This window comes from Chiloscyllium plagiosum, unplaced genomic scaffold, assembly GCF_037043375.1.
Source record: "Chiloscyllium plagiosum isolate Xiang-an unplaced genomic scaffold, Cpla_swu_hap1 HiC_scaffold_5, whole genome shotgun sequence".
In the NCBI taxonomy this organism is placed as follows: domain Eukaryota; kingdom Metazoa; phylum Chordata; class Chondrichthyes; order Orectolobiformes; family Hemiscylliidae; genus Chiloscyllium; species Chiloscyllium plagiosum.
Window position 1 is genome coordinate 117368339 of NW_028270143.1, and position 25694 is coordinate 117394032.

General features: G+C 42.4%; 1 protein-coding gene across 4 annotated transcripts in view; it reads left to right on the forward strand.

Annotated features, from left to right (window-relative positions):
- The window catches only part of obscnb (obscurin, cytoskeletal calmodulin and titin-interacting RhoGEF b), a 799195-nt gene that overhangs the window by 8320 nt on the left and 765181 nt on the right, over positions 1 to 25694 (forward strand). For all 4 annotated transcript variants that reach the window (XR_015757277.1, XM_087987576.1, XM_087987577.1 and 1 more), the window contains exons 3-4: positions 15152 to 15421; positions 18364 to 18624. Coding sequence is in view for 3 of the 4 variants with exons in the window: in XM_087987576.1 (XP_087843702.1) it covers positions 15152 to 15421; positions 18364 to 18624 (531 nt within the window). In the remaining variant the exon portion in view is untranslated. The remainder of the gene's footprint in view (positions 1 to 15151; positions 15422 to 18363; positions 18625 to 25694) is intronic.

Genomic DNA, 25694 nt, shown 5'->3' on the forward strand with positions numbered 1-25694 from the left:
GCACCAGTACTTTCATCCAGCTCACTAATATATAAAGTGAACAACTGCGACCCCAACACTGAACCCTGCGGGACCCCACTTGTCACCAGCTGCCATTCCGAAAAAGAACCTTTTATCCCAACTCTCTGCCTTCTGTCAGATAGACAATCCCCAATTCATGCCAGTAACTCACCTCAAACACCATGGGCCCTCACCTTACTCAGCAGCCTCCCGTGAGGCACCTTATCAAAGGCGTTTTGGAAGTCTAGATAGATGACATCCAATGGGTTTCCCTGGTCTAACCTACTTGTTACCACTTCGAAGAATTCTAACAGGTTTGTCAGGCATGACCTCCCCTTACTAAATCCATGCTGACTTGTTCTAATCTGACCCTGCACTTCCAAGAATTTAGAAATCTTATCCTTAATAATGGATTCTAGAATTTTACCTACAACCGAGGTTAGGCTAATCAGCCTATAATTTTCCATCTTTTGTCTTGATTCTTTCTTGAACATCAGCGATTTTCCAATCACCTGGAACTTTCCCTGACTCCAGTGATTTTTGAAAGATCATAGTCAGCACCTCAGCTATTTCCTCAGCCACCTCTCTCAGAATTCTAGGATGTAGCCCATCAGGGCCAGGAGATTTATTGATTTTTAGACCTTTTAGCTTTTCTAGCAGTTTCACTTTTGTAATGCCTATCATACTCAACTCTGCCCCCAACTCTCCTTAATTGTTGGGATAATACTCATGTCTTCCACTGTGCAGACTTACACAAAGTACTTATCAAGTTCTTCAGCTCTTTCCTTATTCCTAGCACTAGCCTTCCAGCATCAGTTTGGAGCAGCCCAATTTCTACTTTTGCCTTTCATTTCTTTCTTATATATTGAAAGAAACCATGGGTGGCATGGTGGCTCAGTGGTTAACACTGCTGCCTCACAGTGCCAGGGACCTGGGTTCAATTCCCGCCTCGGGCAACCATCTGTGGAGTTTGCACGTTCTCCCCTTGTTTACAACGGGAGTGCTCTGGTTTCCTCCCACGGTTAGGTGAATTGGCCATCTAAATTGCCCGTAGTGTTAGGTGCATTAGTCGGGGTGAATGTCGGGGAATGGGTCTGGGTGGGTTGCTTGTCGGAGGGTCGGTGTGGACTTGTTGGGCGGAAGGGCCTGTTTCCACATTGTAGGGAATCTAATCTTTACTATCATTTTTAATATTACTGGCTAGCTTACCTTCATATTTGATCCTCTCCTTCCTTATTTCTCTCTTTGTTATCTTATGTTTTTGTAGTCTTCCTAGTCTTCTGATTTCCCAGTGCTCTTGGTGACTTTATAGGCTCTCTCTTTCGCTTTGATACATTTCCTGACTTCCTTTGTCAACCATAGCTGTCTAACCCCTCCCCGGATAATCTTTTTTTCTTTGGGATGTGTACTGTGTCCTCAATTACACCCAGAAACTCCTGCCATTGTTGCTCTACTGTCTTTCCCACTTGGCTCTGCTTTCAGTCGATTTTTGTCAGTTCCTCTCTCATGCCCCTGTAATTACCTTTATTTAACTGTAACACCAGTACATCCAACTTTGCTTTCTCTCAACTGCAGACTGAACTCTACCATTTTATGATTGCTGCCTCCTAAGTGTTCCCTTACTTTAAGATCTTTTATAAAGTCTGGCTCATTACATAGAACTAAGTCCAGAATAACCTGCTCCCTTGTGGGTCCCATCACAAGGTGCTCCAAAAAGCCATCCTGTACGCATTTCATGAATTCCCTTTCTTTGGATCCACCAGCAACATTATTCACCCAGTTCACCTGCATATTGAAGTCCCCCATGGTCGCCGTGATGTTGCTTTTCTGACATTCCCGATCTTTTTCTTGTACATCTTGCATTCCTGGTCCTGACCACTGCTGGGTGGTCAGTACATAACTCCCATTATGATTTTTTTGCCTTTCTGGTGCTTCAACTCCACCCACACAGACTCCACATCATCTGACCCTGTGTCATTCAGTGCCATAGACTTAATCTCATTCTTAACTAACAAGGCATCCCCGCCCTTTCTGCCCATCTCCCTGTCTTTTCGATAAGTTGTAAATCCTTGGATGTTTAATTGCCAGTCCTGAACCCCCTGCAATCACGTCTCTGTGATGCCTACCACATCATAATCATTCATGATGATTTGTGTTGTTAATTTGTCTGCTTTGCTACAAATACTACGAGCATTTAGGTAAAGTGCCTTAATGCTAATTTTCTTATCCTCACGATTTTCAACATCTCTAATAATATGTCCTAAGTTACCATTATTTTTGGTTCATTCCTAGCCTGCCTTGAAGTTAAACCCTGCACACATGCTAACCTGCATCTTATCTTTCTACTTGACTCTGTACTCCCTGTTGCTTTCCCTTTCCCTTCCCCATTCCGAGTCACAAGTTTAATGTGAGTGGTCAATGCCACTGGGCTTTGATCTCTATCTGGGTAAAAACAATGACTGCAGATGCTGGAAACCTGTGCTCTTCCAGCACCACTAATCCAGAATTTGATCTCTATCTGCCAAGCTTATGTACATAGCAAGAAAAAAAAAGGATGATCACTGCTGTAATTATACTACAGGCTTCCCAACAGTGAGGGGAGATAGAGGAGCAGACATGTAGGCAAATCACACAGAAGTATGAGAGGAATAGAGTTATAGTATCAAGGGATTTTGACATTGCCAACATTAACTGGGATTGCCTTGGTGTGGAAGTATTAGATGGAGTGGAATTTTAAAAGTGCACCCAGGAGAGATTTTGTGTCAGTCCATAGACAGCCTTACTAGAGATGGAGCAGTGTTAGATCTAATCCTAGGGAAACAAGCTGATCAAGTGGATTGAGTGTCAGTGGGTGAACATTTTGAGAATATTGACCATAATGGAACCAGAAACATAGAAACACAGAAGGTTAGATGTAGGAGTGGGCCATTCTTCCCTTCGAGTCTGCACTACCATTCAATACGACCATGGCTGATCATGTAATCTCAGTATCCTATTCCAGCCCTCTCCCCATATCCCCATATCTCTTTAGCCACATGGTCCATTTCCAGCTCCCTCTTGAATATATCTAATGAACTGGCCCTGCAGCTTCTTATAAGAGAGTTTTCCACAGGTTCACAACTCTCTTGAGTGAAGAAATTCTTCCTCGTCTCAGACCTGAATGGCCTACCCCTTATTCTTAGACTGTGATCCTAGTTCTGGACTTCCCCAACATCGGAAACATTCTTTCCACGTTTAGCCTGTCCTGTCCCATCAGGATTCTATTTCCTTCAATGAGATTCCCCCCTCATTCTTCTAAATTCCAGTGAATACAAGCCCAGTTGATCCAATCTTTCCTCATATGTCAGTCCTACTATCCCGGAAATCAGTCCAGTGAAACTTTGGTGGACTCCCTCAACAGCAAGAATGTCCTTCCTCAGACTAGGTGACCAAAACTGTGCGCAATACTCAAGGTGTGGCCTCACCAAGGCCCTATATAACTGTAGCAAGATGTTCTTACTCCGATAAACAAACCATTTAGCTATGAAGGCCAGCATGCCATTAGCTTTCCTCACTGCCTGCATTCCAGCCTTCAGTGACTTTTCGACCATGACACCCAGGACTCGTTGCACTTCACTTTTTCCCAACTGCCACCATTCAGATAATAATCTGCCTTCCTGTTTTTGCGATCAAAGTGGATAGGCTCCCATTTATCCTCATTGTATTGCATTTGGCAAGTATTTGCCCACTCAGCCAGTTTTTTCAAGTCACCCTGCAGCATCTTAGCATTCTCCTCAAAGCACACACTGTTACCCAGTTTAGTGCCATCTGCAAATTTGGAGATATTGAATTCAATTCCTTAATCAAATTGTTAATGTATGTTGTGAACAGCTGGGGTCCCAGCACTGAACCCTGTGGCACCTACTCGTCACTGCCTGCCATCTGAAAAGGATCTGTTTACTCCAACTCTCTGCTTCCTGTCTACCAATCAGATCTCTATCCATGCCAATATAGTCCCTCTGATACTATGAGCTTTAATTTTGCTTATTGATTACTTATGTAGCACCTTGTCAAAAGCCTTTTGAAAGTCCAGATACACAACATCGGCTGATTTCCCCTCTTCCACTCTATTGGTCATATCCTCAAGAAATTCCACAAAATTTGTGAAGCATGATTTCACTTTAGTGAATTCTGTCTTTGCTTTCCAAATGCTCTGATGTTACATCCTCAATAATTGACTCCAGCATTTTCCCCACTACTGCGTTGGGCCAAGGAGATAAGGATGGTGCAGGAGCTAACTTTCTAAATTGGGGGAAGGCTAATTTCAATATCATGAAACAGGATTTGGCAAACATAGACCAGGAGCAGGTCCTTGGACGTTATTTTACATTTGGAAAATGGGAATCTTTTGAAAGTGGTACACTGAGAATTCAGGGCCAGTGTGTTCCTCTAAGAGTGAAGTGCAAGGGCAGCAAGTCCGGGGAACCCTAGATGTTACGGAATATTGAGAGTTTGATAAAGAAATTAGGAGGGCAAAGAGGGCTATGAAATATCTTTGGCAGATGGAATTAAGGAAAATCCCAAGGCATTTTATAAGTATACGTCCAGCAAGAGGAGTACTAGGGTAAGTGTGAGGCCTATTAGAAACCAAAGGGGCAATCTATGCATGGAGTTAAGGGACACAAAAATTGGTAGTGTTGTTGATAGTGAGGAAGATGGTCTCAGGCTACAGTCTGATATTGATCAGTTGGTAAGTAGGGCAGAGCAATGGCAGATAGAATTTAATCTTGATAAATAAGAGGTGAAACGTTTTGTTACGTCTAATAAGGGAAGGATGTACATAATGAATGGTAGGGGCGTAGGAAGTACTGGGGAGCAAAGGAACCTTGGTGTACAAGTCCATAGATCCCTGAAGGTTTCAGCACAAGTAGACAGGGTGTTGAGGAAGGCATGTAGAATGCTTGCCTTAGTAACTGGGGTGTAGAATATGGGACCAGGGAAGTCTTGCTGCAACTTTATAAATCATTGATTAGGGCACAGATGGAATACTGTGTGAAGTTCTAGTTGCCGCACGATCAGCAGGACATGATTGCTTTGGAGAGGGTGCAAGAGGAGGTTCACCAGGATGTTGCCTGGGATGGAAAATCTCAATTATGATGAGACACTGGATAGAGTCATAGTCATACAACACAGAAGCAGGTCCTTCAGCACAATTCAGATAGGCTGGCTTTATTTTTCTTGGAGCAGAGGAGGGGATCTGATTGAGGTATACAAAGTTAAGAGAGACATAGATAGCCAGATTATGAGACTGTTTTCCCTGTGGCAGATGTGCCTAAGACTAGAGGGCATACATTTAAGGTGAGGAATAAGTGATTTAGAATAGATCTTAGGAAAAGGTTTTTCACTCAGTGTGGTAGAAATATGAAACATGTTGCCTGAGAAGGTGGTGGAGGCAAGTTACTCTTGCAACATTTAAAAGGAATCTGGATTTCTTCTGTCATGTCCTGGGATAACATCTAATTCCTTGGTAAAGACACGTGCAAATTATTCACGTAATATACCTCAGCCATGTATTCTGCTTTCAAAATTCACTTTTTGGTACCTGGTTGGCCCTTTACCTCTTTTTACACTCTCTCACTATTTATATGCCCTACAGAAAACTTTGAGCTTCCCCTTTCTCTTGGCTGTTAATCTTTTCTCATAATTCATCTTTTCTTCAATAATATGTTTTGTTTTTCACTTCTGCTCTGAACCTTCTTGATTCCTTTTGGTTCTCAAATTCTATCCTGTGTCTTCCAACCTTCCAGCATACATTTGGTGAAATTAGGTTATGCTATGTGAAGATAGTCTTGAAGCAGATATACAGGGAGAGTAGAATTAATTAAAGCGGTGATTCAGTATTCAATTGGAATTCAATCACCTGCAATGTGACAACTTAAGATACATATGTTTTGATGTACCTTGTCCCTTACATTATAGAATGATTCGTATGCTGTGATGGTTTGCTCAATATTTTGAAGAGGGGAATTGTGTCTGACTTCAGACATAGTAGTTAAACTTCCTTGAAGGTAAAATCAAAAATAAAGCAGCAAGCAGCCGTTGGGGTTTAAAGAATGACAGCTATCAGCAATGACATTAATTGGACTTGAAGCTCTGTTGAAAATGCTCTTGTCACTCAAGATTCGGAGATGCCGGTGTTGGACTGGGGTGTACAAAGTTAAAAATCACACAACACCAGGTTATAGTCCAACAGGTTTAATTGGATGCACACTAGCTTTCGGAGCGACGCTCCTTCACAATCACCTGATGAAGGAGCGTTGCTCCGAAAGCTAGTGTGCTTCCAATTAAACCTGTTGGACTATAACCTGATGTTGTGTGATTTTTAACCTTGTCACTCAAGAAACTGTTAGCTTCAATTAGCAGTTAATCCGACATCAGGCTGAAGAAATACTTTTAATTGAGACATGGAAAGAATCACTAAAAGGTTAGTTGGAAGTGGTACATGCTAGGAGATTAAGATACACTGGGAAGTGGGAGCAGGCTGAGTGTCACACTATTTGGCCAATGCAGATATGATGGGCTAAGTGGCCACTTTGTGTGCCGTGAACATTCAGTGTTTCCATGTTTCAGTTATGGTATATGGACAATATTACGTAACCAGAAAAGATACCTTGGCAATTTTTTATTTAGTGTCACTTATGATTACATCTCTTTGGTCCTGAGGACTAAGACATTTCTCAAAATTAAATCAAATGTTCTGGCTTTTTCTTTTAGCAGTAATGTTAACACCCAACAACAACACAAGTCAGCTTGAGTACTTTGTTTCCTTTCATGGGAACCTAATAGTCTTTCCCTGCTAAATTTCAACTAAGAACATGGCACTGTTGCCTAAAAGCACCAGGGTCCCATGTTTGATTCCAGCCTTGGGTGACTGTCTGTGAGGAGTTTGCACATTCTCCCCATGTCTGCATGGGTTTCCTCCAGGTGATCCGGTTTCCTCCCACAGTCCAAAGATGTGCAGGTCAGGTGAATTGGCCATGCTAAATTTCCCATAGTGTTAGGTCAGTTAATCAGAGGGAAATGGGTCTGTTTGGGTTACTCTTTGGAGGGTCGGTTTGGATGGTTGGGCGGAAGGGCCTGTTTCCACACTGGAGGTAATCTAATCAAAACAGGAACATAAAAGTCCTGAATAAAATTGCATGCCCATTTTTTTCTGTCTCCTTCCAGCCCTTCCTTTTCTGTATTGTGGATGCTCATGTTTGAAATCTTGTTTTAAAAGCTGCACACATTACATGTGAACTACCCATTACAACTTAATAACAATGAGTTCATTCTGTCACAAGCTCTGGCATAGAATCTAACAGTAGGGAAGAAGCCCTTCAGCCTGTTCAGCCTTCAAGTCTGTACTGACAAAAAGCTACTCTAAATCTATACTAGTCACACTTTACAGTATTTAGCATGTAGCCGCGAGTGTTATGTCATAGAATCCCTACAGTATGGAAACAGGCCCTTTGTCCTAACAAGTCCACACTGACCCTCCGAAGAATATCCCACCCAAACGTATTCCCCTGACTAATGCACCTAATCTAGGCATCCCTGAACACTATGGGCAATTTTAGCATGTCCAACTCACCTAACCTGCACATCTTTGGATTGTGGGAGGAAACTGGAGCACCTGGAGGAAACCCACGCAGACACGGGAAGAATGTGCAAACTCCACACAAGCAGTCGCCAGAGACTGGAATTGAACCCGGGTCCCTGGCGCTATGAGGCAGCAGTGTGCTAACCACTGAGCCACTGTGCCACCCCCTTTATAACATTTCAAGTGCTCATCTAAGTATTTTTTAAAGGTTGTGAGGTTTCCTGACTCAACTACCCTCCCAAGCATAGGGTTCAAGATTCCCAAATCTTTCCTGAAGTCCTCTCTAAACGTCTTGTCTTTCACCTTAAAATTTTCCCCTTTGTTACCGACCTTCAAGTAAGGGGAATAGCTGCTTTATATCCACCTTAACTATACACCTCAATCAGGTCCTGCCTCAGTCTTCTTTGCTGCAGAGTAAACAGTCTGGGCTTATTCAGCCTCTCTTCATACTAAACTGCTCCATCCCAGACAATATCCTGGTGAATCTCCTCTGCACCCAATTCAGTGCAATCACATTCATTCTACAGTGTAGTGACCAGAACGTCACACGTTACTTAACTAGTTATTGTCTAACCAAAGTCAACATACCTCCTGCTCTTATCATCTATCCCAATACTGATAAAAGTAAATGTCTTGTATGCTTTCTTAATTACCCTATTAACCTGTCCTACTACCTTCAGGGATCTGTGACAAGCTCCCCAAAATCCCATCCTGATGAAGAGTCAATGGACTTGAAACGTTAACTCTGTTTTCTCCCCACCGATGCTTACAAAGCTGCTCAACTTTTCCAGCAATTTCTGTTTTTGCCTTAAAATCCCTCTGTTCCTCTGAACTTCCTAGTTTCTTACCACTGATTTAGTATTACTCTGTCTCATTACTTCTTCCAAAGTGCATCGTCTCACAGGGTTAAATTCCATCTGCCACTGATCTGCCCATCTGACCAATCCATTTATATTGTTCAGTAACTTAAGATCTTCATCCTCACTGTCAATTGCCCAGCTAATCTCTGTGTCATCTGCAAACTTACTTACTATCCACACTTCCCAACATTTTCTTCTATATCTTCCCTATGTATCTAAATTGTGAACCATAAGTGATTCAGAACTGATCCTTGTGATACGCCACTGGACACTTGCCTCCAGTCATACAAACAAGCTATTGCCACCACTCTGTCCCCCACCAAAAAGCCAAATTTGGATCCAGTTTGCCAAGTTAACCTGGATTCCAAGTGCATTTACTTTCTTTATCAGTCTCCCATCTGGGACCTTGTCAAAGGCTTTGCTGAAACGTGTATAAACTACATAAACTACATTACCCTTATATACATACTTGGTCACCTCCGTGAAAAAGGTAAAGAGAATATTTTTAAGATTAAATACGTCTAAAAGTTAGTAAAACTAAGTAAATTCAAGTTTAAGGTGAGTGAAGGCAGCTGATTGGAATGTGTGACCTATCATGAATGTGAATTTATGGACCCTACCAGTGTCCTAGAAGTCTCTGTGTGCAGGAAGTGCTATATATCTTGAAGCTTGAGTGGCACCTGGAGGCACTGTGGCACATTGGCAAGTCTAGGAGTTATGTGGTTAGCACATTTAGAGAGATGGTTGTACCACAGCTCAAGAGACTACAGGAAAGAAAGAAATGGGGCCACCAGCCAGTCAGAGAATCAGGCAGGTAGTATAGGAGTCTCTTGGGGGGTCTGGCTTAAACATCACTTTTCCATTTTGGATGCTGATGAGGGCACAGGTTCTTTAGGGAGTGCAGACACCTCAATCGGCCCGACCATACAGGAGAGAAGAAGAAAACAAGAGCAACAGTGATAGGAGATTCATTAGTTAGGGAGAAGACAGGTGTTTCTGTAGGCCGAGACATGACTCAAGAGTGGTGTGTTGCTTCCTTGGTGTCAGGGTCAAATGTCACTGAGCAGTTGCAAGTTAGCCTAAAGAGGGAGGGTGATAAGACAGAGGTCGTAGTACACATTGGTACCAATGATGTAGGTAAAATGAGGGATGAAATGCTGCATCAATAATTTAGGGAGTGAGGCGTATTCTAACAAGCAGGACCTGAAATATTGTAATCTCTGAATTACAGATATTGTGCCATGTGCTTATACACAGAGAAGTGGGAAAATAGAGCGAGTAAATACGTAGTTTAAGAATTGATTCAGGAAGGAGGTTTAGATCCCTGCATCACTGGGACTATTTCTGGAGAAGGTGGGACCTGTACAAGGGGGAACGGCCTGTGCTGGAATCAGATTGGGACTAGTATCATTGCGGGTGTGTTTGCTGGTAATGTTGGAGGAATTTAAGCTCATTCAGCAGGGGAAGGGAACACTGAGTGTTAGTACAACAAGGACAAGGTATGCGTCAGTAAAGGAATCAAGGCAGACAGATTCAGGTATGTTCGATTTCAGGGGAGTAAGGTGAGGCTGGATGGCTTCTACTTTAATTCTGGGAGCATTGTAGATAAGACAGATGATTTAAGGGTATTGAGATGTGGAATTGTGATGTTTTTGCCATCACAGAGATGTGGGTGAGTGAGGAGCAGTAGTGGTGACAGCATTCTTGGGGTGTAGGATCGTCAGGCAAGACAGAGGGGTGTAAGAGAGAAGATGGTGTTGGATTATTAATTTAAGGAGTCAGTTACTACAATATTGAGGGTCAATATGTTGGAAGGGTCTTCATGAGTTTGCCTGTCCCTTGCAAAACTGTGTTGAGGTTTGTACCCTCGTTCTGGAAGCACAAGCGCACACAAAAACCATGATAGGTATTTCATTTATTTTTATTGACTGAAAACTCTCGGATTTCCATTTGAAATTGGTTGTTCAGACGAGGTTTGGAGCTCTGGTCAACTAACACTATTACTGACAAGTTTGCGAACTTCCATTGTGTTTTAGATAAAAACTATGTACACTCAAAATTGTATGCTGAATATGAGGGAAAAAGAAAACGATAGCTGATGGTACAATAACCAGGCATGCAAATTCGAAGAATTTGAGCAAGAGATATGAGGGGGCAATATGATGATGAACTGTTTTATGCAGCTCACAATCTATGAGGAAGTGGAGACGATTAATGATTTTGAAAGGAAATAGGATGGACTTTGGTTTAAAATTGTGCCTCTGGCACAATGTGCGCAGGACATTGGTGAGGCTGCTTTTGAAATACTGTGTTCAGTTCTGATCTCGCTGCTAAAGGAAAGGTGTTGTTAAACTTGAAGGAGTTCAGAAAAGATTTATAAGGATATTGCTGGAATTGGAAGGTTTGAGCCACAGGGAGATGCGAAGTAGGTTGGGGCGTTTTTCCCTGGAGCGGCAGAAGCTGAGGAATAACCTTATAGAGGTTTATAAAATCATGAGGACACGGATAGGGCAAATAGCCAAGATGTTTTCCCCAGAGTAGGAATGTTCAAAACCAAAGGCATTGGTTTAAGGTGAGGGAAAAGATTTAAAAGGGACCTGGAGGGCAACTTTTTCTCGCAGAGATTGATGCATATTGAACGAGCAGCCAGAGAAAATAGTGGAGATGGGTACAATTACAACATTTAAAAGGCATCTGGACAGGTGCATGAGCAGGGAAATATTTAGAAGTTTATAGACCAAATGTCAGCAAATGGGACTAGATCAATTTAGGATAGCTGGTTGGCATGGATGAGTTGGACTGAAGGGTCTGTTTCTGTGCTGTATCTCTCTATGACTCTGTAATTGAGCCTATGTGTGTTGCACTTAGGAATAAAGAGGGGGCATTGACTGCTGGGAGTGTATTATAGACCCCAAACAATCAGTGGCCAATAGGGAGCAGTTTTGTAAACAATTCACTGAGGTGTGTAAAAATAATAACATGGCAATTAAGTTAGGGGATTTCAATTTCACCAATGTTAATTGAAATAGTCATAGTGTAAAAGATTTAGAGGGGACAGGATTTTTGAAATGTATTCAGGAAAGTTTTTTATATCAACATTAGAAGGTCCGACAAGTGATTCTGCAGTGCTGAATTTACACATGTTCCACTTCATTCCCAAAAGTTTTGAGGTAACATTGGGAGAGCCTTTTGGTGATAGCAAATGCAACACTGTACGTTTTAAGCTTGTTATAAAAAAGGAAAACAATGGTTTCCAAAAAGGATCTTCAATTATGGTAGAGCAGATTTTATTAACTAATACAGGATCTGCCTTATCAATCACTTATTTATATGCTTTTTTCCCAGCCTGCTGCAATTTTTACCTATTCTTAACTATTGAAGAGCTATTGGTTGGAATTGTATAGGGGTCTTAACAATGTTGGCCATAGTGAAATATACAGCCAAATTGAGTCAAAATTGTGGTGAGGCCAACCTTAATCTTGGAATTATGTTGCTTCTTTTTTTTTAGCATTCATAAGCGGAGTTGTGAGACTCTTGCTAGGTAGTGGCAAAATGCCAATTCATAATCATAATTGATTGTTAAATGTCTTGTTAACTCCACAACTTTACTAGTATTCAAACTCCTATCTTACCAACCTTGTCAAACAAACCATATATCAGGAAGGAAACCAGAGTGTATATGTGACGAATTTCACTTGCTGCTTCTATTGATCGACTTCCGTGTTGGTTATAGGCCAATAACATTTCAGCACACCATTCTCAAGCACCAGCCTCTCTCTTCCTTCACGGACATAGGCACTTACCAAACAGACACTTCTACAATGCACCAATAGTCACTCTGGAAGCATTATACAGCACTATCTATTGAAAGTCTACAGCAGTGACATGTTGTACACTGGGACAGGCACCCAGTTTGCAGACTGAAGCAGGTTGCATTGTAGGCTATTCTGTGCCTTGTCTTGCTTTATCTTGCTGTGCGAATTAGCGCAGTCACACAACTAGGCAGCTTGCCTTCCTGATGGGCACAACACAGAGTAGAGATTCACGTCTTACTTAATGGATGTTTACTATGTCAATGTCACACTGGTGCCATGTAGCAATGTGTCAGTTTTTTGGAGATGTACTCCTCAATGAAGTCAGTGGAGGCAGCCATCAGGCAGGGTTCCCCGATTCAGTAAGTCAAGGGCAACCTCTGCATGGCATGCATTGTGTCTTAGTCAAGGCAAGTGCCCTGTAAGTGCCACTATCCTCTCTCTCGAGTACAGAGCCACCATTCACTCCAGTACTGCCAAAGCATACAAGGCAAGTGACCAGCAATCAGGGTTTACAGGTAGGGGTGTTGTGGCATCAGCAGTCTGAGTGGATGGACTAATAGTCAGGTAACCCCTTGCCTTTGCAGTCCAAGAGGTTGACATTATCATTTTGGTCTATCAGACTCCTGGGGTGCCTTGTAAGAGAAAGAGAGGACTTCAGATGCTGGAGATCAGAGTCAAAATGTATGGTACTGGAAAAGCACAACTGGTTAGGCAGCATCCGAGGAGCAGGAGAGTCGATGTTTCGAACATAAGCTCTTAATCAGGAATATGTACATTGTAGTCCAGCAATCACTCTTACAAGGCAATTGAGCAGCTATCAGGATTTACAGGTAGGGGTATTGTGGCATCGTCAGTCTGGATTGGTGGATGATTGTCTTTGATTAAAGGGAGAAATTGATTATGATGGAAAAAATGGATGAGCAGTTTCTGGTGATGCAGGAGTAGGACAGGTGTTGAAGTGAGTGAGTAGGAAGCACAGAGTGTAGGGAGGATTAGTAGCTTGGGAGGTGGGTAAAGGTCATTGAGTGGACATGATCCATACAAGGTTGCAGTCCATGACAAGAGGTGTATGTATTGGCAGTATTGGAGCGAGTGGTGGCTCTGTACTTGAGAGAGAAGATAGTGGCACTTACAGTGCAAGATGCAAAAGACCATTTACATTCTTCCTGCACTCCTGGCATCTTGCTTCATCTGAGTTGTAACACTGAGCCAATTTGCAATTTATGTTCAGGCTGCCTTGGTTTGGAGATATGGTCTTGCATTATTAGTCTGCAGCAAAATAGCTTCCCTTCACTCTGTCAACCTGCTCACCAGGGCCTCCAAGTCCTGGTCTGTGGAAGAGGAATGTGCTTTCCTTTGTGCCAGGTCCTCAGCGATAATGGTTGAGCACCAGTGTGAGAGCCTGTACTTGGCTTGCAGCACTTGAAGTGATATGCAGCCAGTCTTTAAATATGACACCAATAGTGTGAACGCTAGAATGACCCAGTTGTGGCATGTACTTCTGCTTCTGGCTGCCTGGTTCCCTGAGAAAGGCACACAAAAGCCTGATTGTATCGAATGAGATGAAGTGTGTGAAGATTGTGTTGGTACAAGCCACTGCAGACTTGGCAATCTTGGGAATCTCACTTGTCAAACCATTTTAACTGCAAATGGGAAGATTCTACCTTTTGTCTTTATTCATAGAGGCAGATGCTGTATGATTTATTAATTGTGCTGACATCTTGTCTCATCACCTACAATGATTTATGCACATATACAGCTAGGCCCCTCTGCTTCTGTATCCTTTTTAGAATTGAACTCTTTAGTTTATGATGTCTATGTCCTTGCTACCAGAAATGCACACATCTCTGCATTTATATTAATCTACCACTCGTCCACTTATTCCATCAGCCTGTGCTATGTCCCTTTGAAGTTCTGTACTATTTTCATGGTTTACAGCATTTCCGAGTTTTGTATTATTTACAAATGATAAAATTCTGCCATCATCAAGACCCAGATCATTAATAGATACTAGGAAGAGCAGGGATCTTAATGCTAATTCCTGGGGAACTTCATTCTAAATCTTCCTCCAGTCCCAGACATAACTGTTTGTTACTATTCTGTTTCCAGTCACTTAGCCAATTCGTGTGCTACTACATCTTTTCTTCCACGAATTCTAACTTTTCTCATAAGTCTGTGCAACACTTTTCAAAGACCTTTGAACAAGCTTTTTGTAATTCCTTATAAAGTATCCTTTTACCTTGGCATTCATTTTGCGAAGGAAGTTTCTGTCATCTTAGAGTATTACAATTAAATGTCATAATTATAAATTGTTATTCAATTCACCTGCTTCATTCTGAATGTCAAATAATGTCTGCAAGCCCATGGCTAAAGAAGGACTGAACTTTTGGTTTTATTTCTTTATTTTTCTATTATATACTACTATGAACTGTAATGTTGAACTTTTAATTTATTTCTTTAATTTTCTACTTTGTACCTCAGATTTTGTACCTAAGATGTCACCGGGACCAGCAACTTTGTGCGATTTTCACTGTGCTCTTGTATCCCTGTACTTGAGGACATGCGACAATAAAGCCTAATTCTAATTCTAAAATCCTAAGCATGATAGTTACTGATAGCAAGCATTTAGTTCCACCCATTCTGATAAAGGGTGCTTAGTTAATTATCACAACCCGGTACCTTTAAAGATGCTGCCTGATATATATAAAAATGTATATACCGGACATTTTTAGTTTTTTTCTCATTTAATACAAGTTTTTAGAAGCTAGCATTTCCATCAACACAAAATTGTGAAGTGTAATAAATAGTAACAGCAATGCTAAAATTCTCAAATGTATGATTATTAACCATTTCAGAACCAAGTGTACCCTTTAAGACCAAACTGAAAGATGTCGAAGTTGTGGAGAAGGAAACAGCAACCCTCCAGTGTGAAGTTCCTATTCCTGCTATACAGGCTAGTTGGTTCCTAGAGGAAACGGAGATAGCTGAGAGCACCAAATATAAAATAGAAGAGGAGGGCACCCTCAGAAAACTTACTATCAAAAATGTTACAACTGATGATGATGCTGTCTATATTTGTGAAATGAAAGAAGGCAGCAGAACAGTTGGAGAGTTGACAGTGAAAGGTAAGATTAATTGTACTGATGTGTTTGAATGTTGAACACCTTGAACTTAAATGACTATCCAAACATTTTCAACCATTCAAACATAATGGATCCATTATTTACATTATAAGGGTCAAGGAAAAGTTATTTTCACAATTCTGTTGGGAGATGGATACTAAATTATGAGCTATGCCTCAGAATAACAGAGTTTACAGCACTATAGAGAGAATCATACAGTACAGAAAAGGTCCTTTAGCTCATCAAGTCTGTACTGCCAAAAAAATGGACCTTTATAGCTTTATTAAGAACGTCACGATAATTTGTCAATATCTAGAGTAAAACCTTCCTGATGAAGGTCTTTTGCCCGAAACGTAGATTTTCCTGCTCCTCGGATGCTGCCTGACCTGCTGTGCTTTTCCAGCACCACTCTGATCTAAAACCTTGTGAGTTTACTGGAGAATCTTGTGAAAATCAATAACCGTAACAACTTCTTGACTTTGGTATAGCTTGGAATTAATTGACTAAAGAAATTTATAGAAATTCACAAGCTGTCAAAGATCTTCTAAAGATTGAGAGAACCTTACATTCTTATTATTCTCGGCTTTAACAGCCTTAGTAATGTTTTTGTGTGTTTCCATGTACACAAAAATGCGTTTCTTCCACAATATGACATTGATCTTGCGGTGCAGTGGTCATGTCTCTGTCCCTGAGCCTGGAGGCTTGGCTTCAAATCCCAACTGCTCCAGAGATGTATAATAACATCTCTGGACTGGTTGATTAGAACATATTGCATATAAACTTATGACGGAAGGTCTGGTGTGATGGCCAACAGGCACAGTGAGAAGTTTTATAATGACTGAAGAATGTAAGGTTTTGGATACAGCATTGGCTTGCCTGATGGAGGAGGAGGGTGTTCTGTACCCATAGAGGTGAAAAGAGCCCATTTCACTACCCTGTTGCTCTCTCCTGCGGTAGCTTCTTCTGTTCTTCAACTGACTCCATGTCCTTCCCATTCATCCTGGAAGAATCCTAGCATTATGCCCAGGACCAAGCACACATTTTCTCCTAATGACTTCTGTAATGTGACCAATAAGGTTGTACTTAATTCGTGAATGTTCAGGGAAAGTTCTGGTAACATCTTCATGAATGCCCTAGAAAATCTCCCAATCTGTTTCAAAAGCTTTAATTAAACCTTCAAACACAAGTGAACAATAAAAGATAATTTACTTTTACACGCCACTTAAAATCTTCAGCAATAACTGGTTAACTCCCAATCCCCTGACTGCTTTTAGTGGGCCTTGAGCCAAGGTTATCCACCAAAACGCTGAATAGCCTTAATGAATGCAAGGAGGAAATTTAAGTGGCATTTAGCTCCATAACAATCGTTTGGGCAGTCTTAACTAAGTTTTTTTAAAAGTGGTAGCTTGCCCCAGAGTAAGCTTTGTTTCAACTTGAGACACCATCTTGAGTCTCACAGGCTCTTTAACATTTGAAAAAGATGGCTAAAGGTGTTTCCATGATTGATAAGATAGCAGAAAGCTCTTTGACTCATACCACATTTTACCTTTTGTTTATTCATTTGTGGGATATGGGTGTCGCTGGTTGGCCAGCATTTTTTGCCTGTCCCTAGTTGCTTTTGAGAAGGCGCTAGAGAGCTGCTTTCTTGAACTGCTGCAGTCCACCTGCTGTGGGTTAACCCACAATGCCATAGGGGAGGGAATTCCAGGATTTTGACCCAGCAACAGTGAAGGAATGGTGATATGTTTCCAAGTCAGGATAGTGAGTGACTTGGAGGGGAACTTTAAGGGAGTGGTGTTCCCATTTATTTGCTACCCTTGTCCTTTTAGATGGAAGTGGCCGTGGGTTTGGAAGGTGCTGTCTGAGGATCTTTGTCGAAATTTTGCAGTCCATCATGTTGATAGTACACACCGCTACTGCTGAACATCAGTAGGAGGAGGGAGTGGATGCTTGTGGATTTAATGCCAATCAAGTGGACTGCTTTGTCCTGAATGTTGTCAAGCTTTTTGAGTGTTATTGGAATTGCACTAATTCAGGCATGTGGGGAATATTCCATCATAATCCTAATTTGTGCCTTGTAGATTATGGACAGGTTTTGGGGAGTCAGGAGGTGAGTTAGTTGTTGTAGTATTCCTAGCCTTTGACCTGCTCTTGTAGCCATTGTTTATGTGGCGAGTCCAGTTGAGTTTCTAGTCAATGATAACCCCCAGGATGTTGATAGTAGGGGAGTCAGTGATGAATGTCTGTGCATATATCACAAAGATGATACACTTTCCTGCTTTCCCTTGACATTGGAAAGATGCCTGTTAGATGGTGTGATGTCTAGACACTTACTCAAGTCTCTAATCCCTCCAAGTCTTGTTTGTGTTAGCTTTAGTGTGTGGTAATATCAAAGGGAAAATTTGATCGTGTGTGAGGTCAGCTACAATCGTAAAGTTACTGAATGAAATTAATTTCAATAAATTAAATAAAAATCAAAAGTTTTCTTTAAAAGTCGATTGCTTTGGTTGTATCGTCTAGTATGTGTAGTGCTTGCTTTTCATAGAAACAAATAAGCTTGAGGTTGGAAGAAGACACCTTGGCTCATTGCATCTGAGTTCATATTTATCTCGAGCCATCCAAACGTAATCCTATTCACCTGTTATCTCCCTACAATTCAGCTATATTGGTTATGCTGTTGTGCCTGATTATGGATTATCAGTAAAGATTTTTAAAATTGCATTCTTTCAGTTAAAGAAAATAAAAGGGCAAGATTTAATTATTGTCTTGTGGAAGACATGAACGTGAAATTATACAGAAGACATAGACTAATGACATGACTTGCAAAGAATCTGAATGGCATACTTATAGGTTGCATCTGCTGTGACCAGGTGTAGAAAGCCTTTGCAGTTTCTAGTTTAGGTTAATTAAGCTTACATTTTTCCTTTCACTTTTTTTAAAAACAGGTAACATTGTTAAGAAGCTTCCAAGGAAAACTGCAGTACCAGAAAATGACACTGCCATTTTCTGTGTGGAATTGAACAGTGGCTGTAAGACTATCAGGTGGACAAAGAATGGAAAAGAGCTAGAACCAAATGATAGAACAACCATCGCTGTTTCTGGCAAGCGGCACACTCTTACAATTCGTGAATGCAAATGGGAAGATGTTGGAGAAATAGCTCTTTTGGCAGATGATTCTAGAACCTCAACTCAATTTACATTAACATGTGAGTTTTAAGACTTGCAGTTATTTTTATTTCCTTTTACTTTTCTGCCAAATATGTTTTATCTCTGTGGTTGCTTCTAGAAGATTTGAAGACTTCTGAGTGTATAAGTTTTCAGCAATAGTAAAGGTGTCATCAACACAGGTGTTTGTCATACTAGGGATAATAGGTTTAGATTCACACAATCACCGTATAAAGGGAAATGATACCTCAACTCCAAAAATAAATATTTAGTGCTGTGCAATCGAAAAGCAACTGGCCTTTCATTTCAAGTTATTATGTATCAGTTTAGCTTTTATGAGGCTTCAATTTAATTCATTCTGTTCTTGTTTCTGTTATTGCTTGTTGCTAACAAAGTACGTTGAGGAAAATATTAAGTTGAAAAAAAAGAATATAAGGAGGCAAGAGTGAATGATAGCCCTGAAGCCTGGGATAAATTCAGAATCTAGCAAAGAAGGACTAAAAATATAATAAGGAGAGAGAAAATACACCATGAGGGCAAATTAGTAAGGAATATGGAAACTGACAATAAAAACTTATTTAAATATATAAAAGGAAGAGAGAGATCAAAGTGAATATAGGCCCCTTAAAAAATGAATCTGGGAGATAGTTATGGGGGAACAGGGGGTGGCGTTGAGGCTCAGTGGTTAGCGCTGTCACCTCACAGAACTAGGTACCTGGGTTCAGTTCCACTCTATGGTGACTGTATGGAATTGGCATATTCTCCCATGTCTGCATGGGTTTCCTCCTGGTGTTTTGGTTTCCTCCCACAGTCCAAATATGTGCAAGTCAGGTGGATTGGCCATGCTAAATTGGCCATAGTGTCCAGGACTGTGCAGGCTAGCTGGGTTAGCCATGGGAAATGCACAGTTACAGGGATGGGTTCGGGGGGATAGGATGCTGTTTGAATGTGTGGACTTGATGGGCCAAATGGCCTGCTCCCGCACTGTAGGGATTCTGTGAAGGAAAATATAGAGGAGTTAAATAGATATTTTGCATCAGTCTTTATGGTGGGAGGTCCTTTGAATATTCCATTTACTATAAACCGACCGACTCCCACAGCTACCTAGATTACACCTCCTCCCACCCTGCCCCCTGTAAAAATGCCATCCCATATTCCCAATTCCTTCGCCTCCGCTGCATTTGCTCCCAGGAGGACCAATTCCAATACCGAACAACCCTGATGGCCTCCTTCTTCAAAGACTGCAATTTCCCCTCAGACGTGGTTGACGATTCTCTCCACTGCATCTCCTCCACTTCCCGCTCCTCCGCTCCTGAACCCCGCCCCTCCAATTGCCACCAGGACAGAACCCCCTGGTCCTCACCTACCACCCCACCAACCTCCAGATTCATCATATCATCCTCCGTCATTTCCGCCACCTCCAAACAGACCCCACCACCAAGGATATATTTCCCTCCCCTCCCCTCCCCTCCCTATCAGCATTCCGGAAAGACCACTCCCTCCGTGACTCCCTCGTCAGGTCCACACGCCCCACCAACCCAACCTCCACTCCTGGCACCTTCCTCTGCAACCGCAAGAAATGCAAAACTTGCGTCCACACCTCCCCCCTCACTTCCCTCCAAGGCCCCAAAGGATCCTTCTATATCCGTCACAAATTCACCTGCACCTCCACACACATCATTTACTGCATCCGCTGCACCCAATGTGGCCTCCTCTACATTGGGGAGACAGGCCGCCTACTTGCGGAACGTTTCAGAGAACACCTCTGGGACACCCGCACCAACCAACCCAACCGCCCCGTGGCGGAACACTTTAACTCCCCCTCCCACTCCATCAAGGACATGCAGGTCCTTGGCCTCCTCCATTGCCAGACCATAGCAACACGACGCCTGGAGGAAGAGCACCTCATCTTCCACCTAGGAACCCTCCAACCACAAGGGATGAATGCAGATTTCCATAACTTCCTCATTTCCTCTCCCCCCACCTTATCTTAGTCCCAACGCCCGGACTCAGCACAGCCTTCTTGACCTGCAATCTTCTTCCCGACCTCTCCGCCCCCACCCCCTCTCCAACCTATCACCCTCACCTTAACCTCCTTCCACCTATCGCATTCCGAACACCCCTCCCCCAAGTCCCTCCTCCCTACCTTTTATCTTAGCCTGCTTGGCACACCTTCCTCATTTCTGAAGAGGGACTTAAGCCTGAAATGTCGATTCTCCTGCTCCTTGGATGCTGCCTGACCTGCTGCGCTTTTCCAGCAACACATGTTTCAGCTCTGATCTCCAGCATCTGCAGTCCTCACTTTCTCCTCTATTCCATTAACACTAAGGAAAAGGTGGAGGATTGAAGTACCGTCATCATCACCAGAAAAATAGTATTAGACAAACTAACGGGGCTAAAGACAGATAAGTTGCCTGGCCTTGATGGCTTGCTTCTGAGCATGCTAAAAAGGTAGCCATGGGGATAATGGATGCATTGGTTGTAATTTTCCAAAAATCGTTGGAAAAGTCCCAGAGGATTGGAACACTAACAACGTGACACCCCTATTCAAAAAGGGAAGGAGGCAAAAAGTGGGTAACCAAACGCTGATTAGCTTAACATCTATTGGAAACATGTTGGTATCAATTATTAAGGCAGTAGTAGCAGCACATTTTGAAAATCAAAATCTAATCAAGAGTCGGCATGGCTTCATGGAAGGGAAGTTGTGCCTGACTAATATATTGGATTTTTTTTTGAGGAAGTCTCTATCACGTGGATAGAGGGAGATCATATTAGTATAGATAGAGAATTACCTCATGGTCAGGAAGTAGCAAGTGGAGATAAAAGGTCCTTTTCCAGGTTGGTAACACAAGACCATTGGGATTTTAGATTAGATTAGATTACTTACAGTATGGAAACAGGCCCTTCGGCCCAACAAGTCCACACCGACCCTCCGAAGAGCAACCAACCCAGCCCCATTCCCCTACATTTACCTCTTCACCTAACACTATGGGCAATTTAGCATGGTCAGTTCACCTCACCTGCACATTTTTGGACTGTGGGAGGAAACCGGAGGGGAATTGGTACTAGGACTGAAACTGTTTACAATATATACTAATGCCTTGGAAGAAGGAAAATTTGCACAATTGCAAACGACACAAAAATAGGTGGAAAGGCAAGTTGCAAGAGGAATGTAAACAGTTTGCAGAGAGATGTTGATAGGTTAAGAATATTGAAAAAAGTTAGCTAAAGGAATATTATATGGGAAAATGTGAAGTTCACTTTGGAAGGGAGAACAAAAGCACAGTATCACTCAAATGGAGAAGAACTGCAGAAAGCTGCAACACAATGGGACTTAAGGTGCTTGTGCACAAAACACAGAATTTTAATACACAGGTGCAGCAGATAATCAGGAAGACTAATGGAATGTTGGCCCTTATTTCAAGGGGGTATAAGTATAAAATTAGGGAAGTCTTACAGCAACTGTACAAGGTGCTGGTGAGACCATGTCTGGAGTATTGTGAGCAGTTTTGATCCCTTTACTTAGAGAAAGATGTTATTTCATTGGAGGCAGTTCAGAAAACCTTTCATAGGAAGATGCTCAATATGGACTGGTTGTTTTATGAGCAAATGCTAAAAAGGTTAGGACTTTAATCACTGAAATTTAGAAGAGTGAGAGTGATCTCATTGAAACATGCAGGATACTTAATGGGCTTACCAGGGTAAATGCTGAGAGGGATATTTCCCTCTTGGTAGAGTTTAGGACCAGAGGGCATGGTCTCAGGATGAAGGGGTGCCAATTTAAGACTGAGGTAAGGAGGGATCTTTTCTCTGAGGGTTGAAAGTCTTTGGAACTCCTTGCCACAGACAGCTGTGGGAGTAGAGTCCTTATGTATATTTAAGGCTGAGATAGATAGGTTCTTGAACAGTTGGGGAACTCTACTATTAGATTAGACTCCCTACAGTATGGAAATAGGCCCTTCGGCCCAACAAGTCCACAGCGACCCTCTGAAGAGTAACCCACCCAGACCCATTCCCTCTAACTAATGCACCTAACACTATGGGCAATTTAGCATGGCCAACTCACCTGACCGGTACATCTTTGGACTGTAGGTGGAAACCAGAGCACCCGGAGCAATCCAACGCAGACACGGGGAGAAGGTGCAAACTCCACATAGACAGTTGATTGGGGCGAGAATTGAACCTGGGTTCCTGGTGCTGTGAGACAGCAGTGCTAACCATTGAGCCACCGTGTCACCCTGTTAAGTCTGAAGGCCACTGGCCCTGACATCATTCCTACAGTAACACTGCATACATGCTCCAGAACTTGTCATGTGCCTAGCCAAACTGTTCATGTGCAGCAAGAATACTGAATTCTATCTGACAATGGGGATAATTATCTTATGAGGAAAGAGCAGGAAAGTGGACACAAGGAATGTCGGGTTAGCCATGATGCTATTGAATGACGGAGCAGGTTTTTCTACCCTTCTGATCTTAATGGCCACATATTCTCTGACTAATTGTTGTTGTGTAGCCTGTCACAAGTTATGTAACTTTCAGATGTGAAAAAAAGGATAATTTGGTGAGTATATTTTTCCTGCAACTCATACCAAATCATCGATTTGTTCTTAACTTGTTCAAGACATGTAAACGTTGCTGGTTAGGTCAGTATTTACAATATTACTTACCCTTAATTGCTGTTGAGAAAGTGTGGTGAGCTTTCCTTGGGGTGTAGGAGCACCTACAATTCTGTTCGGGTGTGAGCTTCAGTTTTTTGACTTGACAACATACTTTGAAGTCAGGATTGTCTGTAGCTTGGAGGGAACTTTGCAGGCAAGTTTTGCCCTTGTCATTCTCAGAGACGATGGATTTGGATGGTGCTGTCGAAGGAGTCTTGGTGAATACTGAGTGTGTCTTGTAGATGGTACACATAGCTGCCAGTGTGCATCAGTAGTGAATGTCAAAACTGCTGAATGAGGTGCCAGTCAATTGGGCTGGATGGTGTCAAGATTTCTTTTGGGCATTGTTGGAAATGTATCCTTTCAGGCAAGTGAGAGTATTTTGTCACACCTGCATCATATGCTCGTCAGGTTTTAGAACATAGAACAAAGAACATAGAACAATACAGCTTAGAAGAGGCCCTTCGGCCCACGATGTAGTGCCGAACATTTGTCCTAGCTTAAGCACCTATCCATGTACCTATCCAATTGCCACTTAAAGGTCACCAATGATTCTGACTGCCACTCCCACAGGCAGCGCATTCCATGGCCCCACCACTCTCTGGGTAAAGAATCTACCCCTGACATCCCCCCTATACCTTCCACCCTTCACCTTAAATTTATGTCCCCTTGTAACACTCTGTTGTACCCGGGGAAAAAGTCTCTGACTGTCTACTCTATCTATTCCCCTGATCATCTTATAAACCTCTATCAAGTCACCCCTCATCCTTCTCCGTTCCAATGAGAAAAGGCCTAGCACTCTCAACCTATCCTCATACGACCTATTCTCCATTCCAGGCAACATCCTGGTAAATCTCCTCTGCACCCACTCCAAAGCTTCCACATTTTTCCTAAAATGAGGCGACCAGAACTGCATTCAATACTCCAAATGTGGCCTTACCAAGGTCCTGTACAGCTGCAACATCACCTCACGACTCTTGAATTCAATCCCTCTGCTAATAAACACTAATACACCATAGGCCTTCTTACAAGCTCTATCCACCTGAGTGGCAACTTTCAAAGAGCTATGAACATAGACCCCAAGATCCCACTACTCCTCCACCTTACTAAGAACTCTACCGTTAACCCTGTATTCCACATTCTTATTTGTCCTTCCAAAATGGACAACCTTACACTTGACAGGGTTGAACTCCATCTGCCACTCCTCAGCCCAGCTCTGCATCATATCTAAGTCCCATTGCAGCCGACAACAGCCCTCCTCACTATCCACAACTCCACCAATCTTCGTATCGTCTGCAAATTTACTGACCCACCCTTCGACTCCCTTTTCCAAGTCATTAATAAAAATTACAAACAGCAGAGGACCCAGAACTGATCCCTGCGGAACTCCACTTGTAACTGGGCTCCAGGCTGAATACCATCGACCACCATTCTCTGACTTCGACCGGTTAGCCAGTTCTCTATCCAACTGGCCAAATTTCCCACTATCCCATGCCTCCGGACTTTCCACATAAGCCTATCATGGGGAACCTTATCAAATGCCTTACTAAAATCCATGTACACTACATCCACTGCTCTACCCTCATCCACATGTTTGGTCACCTCCTCAAAGAATTCAATAAGACTTGTAAGGCAAGACCTACCCCTCATAAATCCGTGCTGGCTGTCCCTAATCAAGCAGTGTCTTTCCAGATACTCATAAATCCTATCCCTCAGTACCCTTTCCATTACTTTGCCTACCACTGAAGTAAGACTAACTGGCCTGTAATTCCCGGGGTTATCTCTATTCCCTTTTTTGAACAGGGGCACAACGTTCGCCACTCTCCAGTCCCCTGGTACCACCCCCGTTGTCAGTGAAGACCAAAAGATCATTGCCAACGGCTCTGCAATTTCCTCTCTTGCTTCCCACATAATCCCAGGATATATCCCGTCAGGCCCGGGGACTTGTCTATCCTCAAGTTTTTCAAAATGCCCAACACATCTTCCTTCCTAACAAGTATCTCCTCTAGCTTACTAGTCCGTTTCATACCCTCCTCTTCAACAATACAGTCCCTCTCATTTGTAAATACTGAAGAAAGATACTCATTCAAGACCTCTCCTATCTCTTCCAACTCAATACACAGAATCCCACTACTGTCCTTGATTGGACCTACCCTCGTTCTCGTCATTCTCATGTTTCTCACATACACATAAAAGGCCTTGGGGTTATCCTTGATTCTACCCGCCAAAGATTTTTCATGCCCTCTCTTAGCTCTCCTCATCCCTTTCTTCAGCTCCCTCCTGGCTATCCTGTATCCCTCCAACTCTCTGTCTGAACCTTATGTAAGCCTCCTTCTTCCTCTTTACTAGACATTCAACCTCCCTCATCAACCAAGGTTCCCTCACACGACCATCTCTTTCCTGCCTGACGGGAATACATATGAAGGACACGTCGTAACTGTTCCTTGAAAAAG